General features: G+C 42.0%; 1 protein-coding gene across 2 annotated transcripts; it reads left to right on the top strand.

Moving 5' to 3' along the window:
- Window positions 1-63: 63 nt before the first annotated feature.
- On the top strand, window positions 64-11,560 carry si:ch211-13c6.2. Of its 2 annotated transcripts, XM_021572594.2 has the most exons (13): window positions 64-385; window positions 519-587; window positions 3,042-3,066; window positions 6,977-7,063; window positions 7,235-7,380; window positions 7,524-7,643; window positions 7,982-8,027; window positions 8,205-9,402; window positions 9,535-9,583; window positions 10,005-10,082; window positions 10,232-10,345; window positions 10,515-10,755; window positions 10,882-11,560. In XM_021572594.2, the coding sequence occupies exons 1-13, from the start codon at window positions 326-328 to the stop codon at window positions 11,130-11,132; spliced, it is 2,484 nt and encodes an 827-aa protein (XP_021428269.2). In that variant the 5' UTR covers window positions 64-325; the 3' UTR covers window positions 11,133-11,560. The 2 variants fall into 2 exon arrangements, with proteins under 2 accessions (XP_021428269.2, XP_021428270.2); XM_021572595.2 differs by lacking the exon at window positions 3,042-3,066.
- The last annotated feature ends 693 nt before the right edge of the window (window positions 11,561-12,253 follow it).

Here is a 12,253-nt window from a genome sequence, read left to right as displayed (position 1 = left end):
CCAGTCCAGCAGGTGGCGGTATAGCATTTAGACCAGCAACATGGTTATGGTTATGTTGGTCAACCAGATTAAACAGGAAGTGGGTTTCTAAAAGCCAGCAAGCCATTTTTCTCTTTTATTTGATCGAAAAATAACTAGCATCGTTTGCAAAAACGGTCTTATATTTATACTGTGTGAAGTACGGTTGTCTTTTAACCTCGTTTTCGCTAAATTAGCATTAGCTGGTTATTCACCCATCAGCTAACGTTCGTTTACTAACAACAGGGTATTTAGATCGGTTCAGCTAGCTAGGTAAGTGGCTACATTTCAAATTTCCGGGGCAACAATGGAAGGTTTAGAAACGACATACGAGGATTCTAATGCCGAGGACTACATTGATTGCGCTGTAAGTAACGTTGAGTGTAGCCTAGGCACAATAAGCTAAACAAAAATATGTTTGTAACAAGTTAACGACGTTACTAGGCTAGGCTAGCCGTTTTTTTCCACCACCACATCAGGAAGAATCTTCTGTTTTTCAGATCTGTACCAGATCCATTAGGGGTGAAACCCTGTATAAGATCCACCGGACTACAGTACTACACATGAGGGTAAGAAGCAAAGTTGCAGTCCAATATTTGAACTACTCAAGTCACAACGATCTGTTACCATCTTATAGCTAATAGTTAATTAATACAGTAATAAGGTCAAGACAAATCATGAGTAAAATTCCTGTTCACAAAATCAATCACAACGGTAAGTTTAAAAATAGTTATCAATTTCAAGCAGGAGGATGTGCTGAATGGGACAATTCCATGGTGATGGAATTACATGACTGGATAATTATTTTTGCCGAGTTACGGTAAAATCTCCCTCAGTTATATTCTGTTATCCGCACAGTTCTTCCTGTAAATGTGTTGTTGTAAAATGATCTGTGGAAATTGTTAAGTAGTCCTTGTGCATCATCCATAGAGTTCAAAGTTTAACAAACCATAGAAATCAATGGTATTTGTTTGGTATACATTTGAAAAATAAGTCTCAGTATGATTCCTTTACCATGGAATTGCACATAGACGTCCTCTGGTATTAACCTCTTCTTTCCAGAACCCAGGTTTTGTGTTCTTCAAGAGCTTCCAGAAAGCAGCTATTGTTCACTTATGGTCTCGTATTATATTTTTCCTCTTTCCAGATGGCTTCATTCTGCTTGTACAAATAACCAGCAAGGTATGGACTTAAATAAAGTTCATCTTTGCTTTCACCTTTGGTGTACCACCACCTTCTGGTGCACCTGATTTATGGTACAGTATTTTCCATAAAACTCTTGTTTTAGTGAATATTGTTGATGAACATGGCACCACGCCAACAAGAATGAACGAACAAATCACCATGAAGTATCTAAAACCTCTTGATGTGTAACAAATATGTGCACACTGGAACTGTTTTAGTTTATTTCTGCTATCTCTTGATTCCTCTTGCTCCCAGTAACATCTTTAAGATGGGAGTGTGCCAACAATATACTTTTTCATGTTGCGTCATGGTTGAACAGAAGCCACGAGAGGCAAAATCGTGGTCATATTCTTCTTGTAAAGGTGTTGACTTTGGAACTTACCGAGTTCCTTCATTTTTACCCTGTGCCATATTCATGACGCTTGGAGATGTCACCTGTCTAGGTGCTGTAAAATACTGATGGATATTGCTGGGTTTGAGTCGTCATGACAACTTGTGGGAATATTGGAATGTAGAGAGAGTTGGTAGAAGGGAAAATGGTCTAATATTATATGTCATTTGGAAGAAGGAAAAATGCAACTTAGTCATGCTTGCATAGATTTTTTACGTATGGGTGGTCCCAGGAACCGAACCATCTATCCTGGCATTGCAAGCGCCAGGCACTACCAATTGAGCTACAGAGGACTATGTCTAGGCTTGTCTTTAAAGGATCAGATTAATCCCTTTCCTTTTCCCATGCAAAGTTGAGTCTACTTTTGCCGTCATGTTAGGTTCTTCAATCGCCATGTTTCATTCTAATGGAACAACTGGACTTTCCGCTTCAACTTCACTGCTGCTCCAAAGACGGATCTTTTTGCCCTCCAAAGCAGATCATCTCGAGAAGGGACACCTATGTCTTGTCTTCCTGCTTGGGTCTCTACGTGATTTATATCAAAAACAAAAATGTCCTTTATAACTGAGTATTTCAAGATTTTTTCGAAGAAGTACTGTTGGCTCCTGTTAAGTGAGACAAGTGAACTCCGTACAAAGCTGTTCACTAGTCTCAATTGGAATATTGTTCATCATTTTTTTTATTTTATACACCAGATCTGCATGCTCTGGTTTAGTGTACAAATTCAGTCCGAAGCCCTATCCGGAGTCCTTTGCATTGAACCGTCTTCGAGCGAGGTATTATAATAGAGAAATATCTTGACAATTTATTAGGGCAATGATTCGCCCTTAACTTACCTACAGGACTTTGTCACCACAGTATCATGGATCTTATTCACCTCTGAAGCATGCGGAGTGTCTTCCACTGGAATATTTCTCATGCTAGAAATTATAGTTGGAAGCAGCCACATTCCTCTTTCAGTCGTTGTATGCCTCTTGGAGATATTTCATAGTTTTCAAACCACAATTTTGCATTACAATGAGCTTATGATCGATCATAAGAGGATGGACAGAGCAAACGAACAAAACACAAATTCCAATGTACTCAATATTTTTTTTACGCTTTCAAATCAAATGAAGACACCCAGTTGCTAAGTTTGTGTCAAACCCAAACAACGGAAGTATAGGTACTAAATTAAGAGGGGCAGGTAAGTTCCAGGTCAGAGTCCAGATTGGGATGTATAGTATTACTCCCAAATGGCCCATCAGTGCACCTCGAGCTTTAGGTGTGGCTTCCTATTATATGTGTATGGTGTGCATGTGATTCCGTCCCGGGTCCTAACCCCATCTTTATCTGTAGTTCTGATAGCAAGGTTGCTGGTTACACCAACCAGTTACCCGCTGATCCATTGCTGATTGACTTAACTGAACCTGTTTTTCTCGGTTGCGTCTCCCTTCATTCCTGACAGAAAGAGGACCACCTGGTTTCTACTGGTAAGTAATTTCATCTTCCCTTCACTCACTGATTGTCGACGATGAGCTTGGGACCTCTGTAAGTGTCTTGTTGCTGCCCCTTCCTTCTGGCAGGGGTAAAGGAAGTTCAGAGTTCCAAACAGGCTCACTACCCTCTGTGCCAATAGTGTTAGTGCACGTTGTATGGAAGGGTTGGTACATAGTCATTTTTGTTGAGTAAAATTCAATTAAACTGAGACTGCGATATGAACCTGCCACGATGAGCACCATGCAGCACCTCAGATCAGATGTGTGATGCAAGACCATGTGGAACAATACATTTAACATTAATGTGCACCCGTTTATTTATTATCCTATGAACTACTACTAGTTTGATGGCTGCAGCCATCAATTGTCCCATTAACAATCACACATTTTAGCAAACTTTCTTTTCAAACTTCACATTTCTCTTGTATAAGCTACTTATCGTAATGAACAATGTCAGCAAAATGCTTGCGATAAGTGATCGGTGTCGATCATTTTCGGGTTTATTGTCCCAGCTCTAGGGTAGGGATGTTCGAAGGATCCCGGATAGCACTAACCATGCTTTCAGTTGTTGGGGAAATCAGTCCTATATTGCTGTTTGCTTTGCATTACTGACTACCTTCAGAGAGAGAGAGCAAATGCAGTTTCTGTGAACAGACAGTACCAGTGAAAAGTTTGGACACACCTACTCTTTGCAGATTTTATTTTAATATGATCAAATAATAGCAACGACATCAACTATGAAATCATGTAGCAACCAAAAAAGTGTTAACCAAATCAAAATATATTATATTTTTGAGATTCTTCAAATAGCCATCCTTTGCCTTGATGATAGCTTTGCACACACTCAACCAGCTTCATGAGGTAGTCAACTGGTGTGCATTTCAATGTTTTATTTGACCTTTTTTTAACTAGGCAAGTCAGTTAACTGCCTTGTTCAGGGGCAGAACGACAGATTTTGTACCTTGTCAGCTCGGGGATTCGATCCAACCTTTCGGTTACTAGTCCAACGCTCTAACCACTAGGCTATGCTGCCGCCCCAAAAATTACCAGGTGGGCCTTGGTAATTTGTGGAATTTCTTTCCTCCTTCAATGCGTTTGAGCCAATCAGTTGTGTTGTGACAAGGTAGGGTTGGTAAGTAAGGCACATCTCAACATAAACTGTTCAGAGGAGACTGCGTGAATCAGGCCTTGATGGTCGATTGCTGCTAAGAAAACACTACTATAGGACAGCAATAAGAAGAAGAGACTTGCTTGGGCCAAGAAATACAAGCAATGGACATTAGACCGGTGGAAATCTCTTTTTTTGGTTCCAACCTCTGTGTCTTTGTGAGACGCAGAGTATGTGAACGGATGATCTCTGCATGTATAGTTCCCACTGTGAAGCATGGAGATGGTGTGGGGGTGCTTTGCTGGTGACACTGTCTGTGATTTATTTCAAATTCAAGGCACACAACCAGCATGGCGACCACAGCATTCTGAAGTGATACGCCATCCCATGTGGTTTGCGCTTAGTGGGACTATCATTTGTTTTTCAACAGGACAATGACCCAACACACCTCCAGGTTGTGTAAGGGCTATTTTACCAAGAAGGAGAGTGATGGAGTGCTGCATCAGATGACTTGGCCTCCACAATCACTCGACCTCAACCCAATTGAGATGGTTTGGGATGAGTTGGACCGCAGAGTGAAGGAAAAGCAGCCAACAAGTGCTCAGCATATGTGGGAACTCCTTCAAGATTGTTGGAAAAGCATTCCAGGTGAAGCTGGTTGAGAAAATGCCAAGAGTGTGCAAAGCTGTCATCAAAGGATGGCAACCTCAAAGAATCTCAAATAACATTTATTTTGATTTGTTTACATTTTTTGGTTACTACATGATTCCATATGTGTTATTTCATAGTTTTGGTGTCTTTACTATTTTCTACAAAAACCCTTGAATGAGTAGTTGTCAACTTTTGACTGGTACTGCACCTGATTATGTAAAAAAAAAACATGCTCTTCCCATTTCCTGTGACGTCCACTCATTGGTATGAGAGAAACATAACTTTATTGTTGGTTACTGCAAAAAATAGCTGTTTTGTCAACCCAATCTAGCTGGCTCTTGCTGAAATAAGAATGGATTAAGTCCATGCTCACCGGTGAATTTCAACAGGTCATTAAACCATAGTATGTCTGCAGTCTACCACCTGAAACCATTAAGACTAAAGTAAATGTGTCTGTATGTGGAATGAAATTTCACATCAATCAATTGGATCCAAATCTGTGAACTGGGATTTGAGTCTAAGTAAGTATGTGGTTCTCCATGTACTGGAAGATGCTAGCTGGACAGAGGAAAATTAACATCCAAAGGCCATTGTTGTCTATGCTTTTAAGAGGAGGACATGGCAATGGAATTGGAAAGCCCCTCAATCACTTTCTTTAAAGGACTAGGACTATATAGGGAACTCTTAAGTGCGAATGCAGTGAAGGCTTTGGCCCACAACTGACCTGTCAGCAATCACACAGCCCTTAACTAGACATATGATTTTGCAAAGTCCCTTGCTTAGTGCAAGTGGCTATGCGTTGTCCCATTCTCCCACCCCGAGCACTGAGGACTGAAAACATCGACACTTTGGGTGATGTGTTTGAGTGAAAAACACATTTTCTGAGGCCGCAGTCATGTGGTCCCACAGCCTTCACACACTTGCTAAAAAATCCGGGACTCTTTGCATTGTGCTCACTCTTGTATACACACTTGAATGTTACCTTACAAAACTGTTTCGGCTGGCCTGTGGCGCAGAAGTATTTTCCTTTTATTTTTGAACAATTTTAAAAAGCTTAATCTGTATATATCGTATGAACTAGAATTAACAGCAAGAGGGCCGTACACATGAATGGTCACCTCGATGTTGATTTGCATCGCTATTCCTCGACTGCCTTCTATTTTTCTGCTATCGAATGTCCTAATGGACACTTCAAGAGTTCTACATTGCACAGACCGTAAGACTTAACAGTGGATGTGTTGACCTGTGCCTGCTATTCTCACAGGTCAGTGTGCAAAAAATAAAATTGGCTGAGATATTAGACAAACATTGCGCAATCCTGTCCCTGGTAAGCATGCTTCAATCTCTTTGAAGAGACTCAATTCTATTAGGATTGCAGTTCACTCCCCTTGGACCCACAGCTACTTCTGGTTTTCCTGCAGTTGTCAGAAATGGGATTTCTGCGCTGTGAGGTCATTGCGATTTCTATGGTTGATTTGGTTGAAGGAACTCCCCAAGAAACACTTGAAAACGCCAGTCTCTTGGTAGTGACTCGCAGTCTGGGTGGAATGTCTGAAGGACTCAAACCATTTCCTTCAGCAGACCAATCCATCATTTCAGTATGTATCCGTAACGTATGGATGATGGCCAGGTTATCCATGAATTTTAACCATTTGTGAAAAACAAACACTTGAATGCAGTGGGTTGAACTGGAGAGAGAGCAGTTCATACACGCAGATGAAGGACCTGGAAGGATTCTGTATAGAGGAATGGTCGAAGAACCCTCCCAGTGTGTTCTACAACTCATTAAACATTTGAGAAAAGTTTTGAAAACAGGGATGTCAATTTTGACCCATACTTTTGAAAAAAAATGATTGTTTAATAACAGTAATCTTTATCTGAGCAATTGTATTAGCATAATATAATTTCCCTTTTTGTTGCATGCAATATAGATCAGTATATTTATTTGAGTCTTTTTTGCTAGGGTTTATCAAGGGTGTCAATAATTCCGGACCCCACTGTATGTATGTGAATTATTGACTTTTCCAGTGCTACGATTTGTTACGTTTTTACCGCTGTAGTCTGTTCAAGCACTATTTGTCATCTAAAGACCATATCATTGATTGTGGCATTGATCTCTAACTTCTGATGTTGTGGATCTCACAGGGCGGGCTACCAGGGATCATGAGTTACCAGATTTCACGGATATCAAACACTACCTCCAATACCTGAAACTTGATGAGCCAATCATCGGTAAATACTGTATTTTAAAACCATGTCTAATTCAACACACAATTATAACTTCCAAGTTGGTGCCCAAAGAGCATATACTTGTAGAAGTGAACTGGGTCAAAATTAGTTAAGAGAGAGTTGTCGGTTTAAAGTGTCCCTTTCTGACCTGTACGTCTCATTTCTTCATGTCAGGTTTGAGTCTTCTGGCGGAGGTGGAGCCAGTCTCCCATGACCGTCAGCCTGGCCCCAGATACATCTGCAGATTATGCGATCTGGAGGCATCCTTACCCAACATGGTCAATCATTTAATTGGTCGCAGACATCGACAGAATTACCTGGTAAGGAGGAGATTTACTGGCATAACCTGGATATGCGTCTCATGCATGATCCTCTTGCTGGACGTTTTATTAAAGCTAAGCAAGGATCATGGTGGTCAGGATCTTTAAATATAGTGATGCTTGATGTACTTTCCTTTTTCTAGGATATGAAAAGGAAAGACTTGGTGACATGGGACAGTACCAATGCCCTGGCTCAATCGGGGAAGGCTTTACGAGCCATGGCGGAGATTGTGGAAAGACAGAATGGGCAAGGAAGTCCAAAGGTAAGTCATCATGATTCCCTCTGGTAAGGTACCTGCTTATTGACAAGAGTTTGCATTTATATTTTAGTCATTTTGCAGACGCTCTTATCCAGAACGACTTACAGGAGCAATTAGGGTTAAGTGAACATCAACGGATTGTTTTTACTTAGTCAACTCGGGGATTTGAACCAGCAACCTTTAGGTTACTGGCCAACGATCTTAACGACTAGGCTACCTGCCATTGTAGGTCTACATACCAGTCTATGTGCCTCTCGTAAAGTAATTGTGTCATTTATTTGCAAGTGTTATTTGTGTTCTATTTGAAATCTTCTGATCCTAATCTTTGGTTTTTATTTTAGCCTTTGAGGAAAAAACGAAATGTGGGCAAATTGAACAGTTCTAGAGGTAAGATATTTTCAGAATTCTTTTAGTAAATTAGTCTATTAGTAAAATCAGAAATAAAAAAATAAAAAATCTAAACTAAACATTTTCCGATCATGAGTCATTGAACTAGTAGTGTTTATTCTCAACTTGTCCAATATCAAACTGAAAACATTGACAATGTTATTTTCCCTTTTTCAGTTCCCCCGAAAGAAAGAGGGGCCAAGAATCAGCCAAAACCAACACATTCTCATCCATCAGACATGAGGCGGGAAGGACACCTGCATCCAGGGAGGATGGATTTCCCGGACGGGGAGTACCACCACAGAGGAGGGCGTCCTGAAGATGATCTATATAGACCTCCCTTCCATGAAGACGATCCTTACTTATTGTCCGGGGCAGTGCGAGAGGTTTACCTGAGAGGAGGAGACCCCAGCCTCCGTGGTTTTGAGGAAGACGAGCTTCGTAGAGCAGGCTATCATGAAGATAACCGTCGTAGAAGGGATCACTACCTTGAAGAACAAATCCATGGTCAGGATTATTTGGAGGACATGCGTAGACGAGAGTTTTTGGAGTCCAGGCCAGGTCACCAAGAGGAAATCCCTCATCGCCAAGCATACCCTGAAGAACCTCCACGCAGGAGTGTCTACCCGGAGAATGATCCTCTCAAACAGTTCTATTCTGATGAGGTTCTCCGTAGAACATTTCATGCTGCTGAAGCTTCTAAGGAGCGGGCCTTTCGAGAAGATGAATCACCACATGGGAGGAGCTATCCTCATGTTCCGGCCTATCCGCAGGAATTTCCTCCTGAACGTGCCTATCCTGACAAAGCTCCTCTCTGCTTTGAACACGCCCATGGAAGGGCAGCCCACGGACCACCTGTTCATGAAGACCCTTACTCCGAGGATACCCGTAGAAGCGGATACCTTGAGGAGGCACAACGCAGGGCGTACAATGAGGAACAACATGGGCCAGCCTATCCAGAAGGCAACCCTCATAGGCGATCTCACGACAGGGATCCAAACGGCCGTGGCTACCCCAAGGGGCCAGAAGGGCAAGGAGCTGCTGATGAAGACTTGAGGTTCCCAAATCAAATGGAGGGACCAATGGAGACAGGGGGTCAAGGCAGCAGGGAGCATTTGTTTGACCTTGTCAAGGCCATTCGTCAGGAGGGGAGGGGTCCACAGCATCCAGAGATGGAGCGAGGGATGGGACCATCAGGAATGAGGGGGACTCCTCAGAAGCCAGCAGAGGGTGGCAGAATGAGAACAGAGATCCCCGAACCTTTCCGGCGCTTCCTGGAAGGAGCCACAGATGACCACAAGAGCCCCGGGAAACGGAAGAGAAAGAGCAGGTTCTCTGATGCCACAGAACAGGAGGAGGACGTGTTGAAGTTAATGTAAGTGTGAATAAGTACACATCACCACGCGTTAAACTTTTCCATCATTACATCCTGAGGTGAAAGGTGTTTTGGTTACTATTACGCTAAGGGTGTTCTATAATGATTCTTACAAAATCTTCTTCCCTTCAGGCAAGCTGGTGACAATAGAAGAAGGTCAGAACCTTTTGCCAAGCCACAGGTATATAGACAATGGTTTTAATTAAACCTTTATTTAACTAGGCAAGTCAGAACAAATTCTTCTTTACAAGGACGGCCTACACCGGCCAAACCCGGACGACGCTGAGACAATTGTGCGCTGCCTTATGGGACTCCCAATCACGGCCAGTTGTGATACAGCCTGGAATCGAACCAAGGTGTTGGTAGTGACTTCAAGCACCGATGCAGTGTGTTAGACAGCTGCGCCACTCGGAGCCCTCTGCTAAGCGTAACTGACATTTTTAAATGTTTTACATTTTAGTAATTCAGCAGGCACTCTTATCCAGAGTGACCTACAGGAGCAATGGGGTTAAGTGCCTTGCTCAAGGGCACGTTGACAGATTTTGCCTAGTCGGCAAAATTCTAATTCTAATTTGCCTAGTCGGCTTATTCTAATTGTTTAGGGTGCTTATCAAGGAGTAGCAGGCTCCAGACCAATGGCAGAGGCAACTCCAGACACTGGGAATGTTTTGGATGTACTGGTAAGATCCTAATAAAAGAATAACACCAATCAAAATGCCATACCTTTTGCACAAAGACAACTGTCATAGCCTTTAGGTGACGACTTTTGGGAAGAGAAATGGTATTATTTAACTGACCATGTTCTTTCATGTACTTGCTTACCCTCTAGAATAACATACAGGTTGAGAATGTGGAAGAGGCCAACTTCCTGAAGGACAAGCTGTGTAACCTTCTGAAAGAGTTCCAAGACAAAAAATATGAGAAGACAGCGGTAATGCCTGCGGTAGGTATTCATTGTGTTGCACAGCATGTTGCGCAGTTTCTTTACGGATGTCAGTTGACGATGAATGGATCATAGGCTGACTTGAGAATGCAAACATTTCCTTTTCTCTGAAACTTTTAAAAAGTTGGTTTATGTAAGTAAGATGGTCCTTTCCTCATTTCAACTGTAGTACAAAAGCCTACATCCAACAGTAATTTCCAAAGAATATAATCACATGAGCAAGGATCACCTGGAAAATCCCAGAGATGACTATGAAAGAAACTACAGAGAAGTGCAAGAGGAGAGACATTACGAAGGCCATCCTCCCAGACACTCAAAGGAACGCTCACAGGAGCGCTACACTCCAGAGACCCCACAGGATCCTTACAGAGACACAGACATGAGAATGGAGAGGAGAGCTCAATATGAAGGTAAACTATGTATGCATGTTTCTCACAACAAAATTACAGAAGTTCATTACAGTCATTTTGTATATATTTTTGTGGGACTTTAAAAATAATAATAATTCTACATCTACATCATCTTTCTTCTTTCAGAGGTCTTTGGGCATGTTGAGATGTACCCACAATCTCATGCTCGTCCAGAGGAGCCAATGGCATACCCCCACGAGAGTTGTCAGGGGCAGATGTACCCTCGTGATTACCCACCTGCAGGGGATCTTCACCATCCATTCAATCCTACACCCCCAATACACTGGGAGCGGGGGTACAGGACGGGTGTCCCTCAATCCACCAGCCTAGACAAAATCACCTCCACTCTCCTGGAGCTTGTGGCAAGGAAAAAGTGATTTTACAGTAGAACCACCATGTGTGTAAAATATTTGTATTGATCTGAGCTCAACTGTATTTCTGTTGGAAGTTTGCTTTTGAAATGTTTCTACACTTTTATTTGCTTTAATTGTTCATCTTGATGGCTAGATTTAAGGGTTAAAGGTTTTGTAGCAATTATTTGACATTAGTAATCCGAAAATATGCTTTGAACGGTGTAGACATGTTGTTGAAAACAAAATGATTTCTTTTGAATAACTTCTATTCACTTAACACTGCATTGTAACTGACAATACAACATGTGTGACCACAAATCAGTTCTGATCCAAACAAGATGGTTAAAGAAATATTACACTGAACAAAAATATAAGCGCAACATGTAAAGTGTTGGTCCCTTGTTTCATGAGCTGAAATAAAATATCCTAGAAATGTTCCATACACACCAAAAGGTTCTCATTTTGTGCACAAATTATTTTACATCCCTGTTCGTGATCATTTCTCCTTTTCCAAGATAATCCATCCACCTGACAGGTGTGGCACATCAAGAAGCTGATTAAACAACATGATCATTACACAGGTGCACCTTGTGCAGGTGTCAACAGGTCACTAAAATGTACAGTTTTGTCACACAACACAATGCCACAGATATCTCAAGTTTTGAGGGAGCATGCAATTGGCATAATGATTGCAGGAATGTCCACCAGAGCTGTTGCTGGAGAATTTAATGTTAACTTCTCTACCATACACTGCCTCCAACATCGTTTTAGAGAATTTGACAGAACATCCAACCGTCCCTACAACCACAGACCACGTGTAACCACGGCAGCCCAGTACCTCCACATCCGGCTTCTTCACCTGCGGGATTGTCTTAGATCAGCCACCTGGACAGCTGATGAAACTGGGTTTGCACAAGCAAATAATTTTTGCTCAAACTGTCTCAGGGAAGCTCATCTGTGTGTTTGTCATCCTCACAAGGGTTTTGACTGCAGTTCCGCGATGTAACCAACTTCAGTGGTCAAATGCTCACCTTCGATGGCCACTGGCACACTGGAGAAGTGTGCTCTTTACAGATTAATACCGGTTTCAACTCTACATGGCAGACAGCGAGTATGGCGTTGTGTGGGCAATCAGTTTGCTGATG

The sequence above is a fragment of the Oncorhynchus mykiss genome, chromosome 18, assembly GCF_013265735.2.
Source record: "Oncorhynchus mykiss isolate Arlee chromosome 18, USDA_OmykA_1.1, whole genome shotgun sequence".
Classification (NCBI taxonomy): Eukaryota; Metazoa; Chordata; class Actinopteri; order Salmoniformes; family Salmonidae; genus Oncorhynchus; species Oncorhynchus mykiss.
Note: the sequence above shows the minus strand (reverse complement) of the source record. Positions and strands in the feature narration are given on the sequence as shown.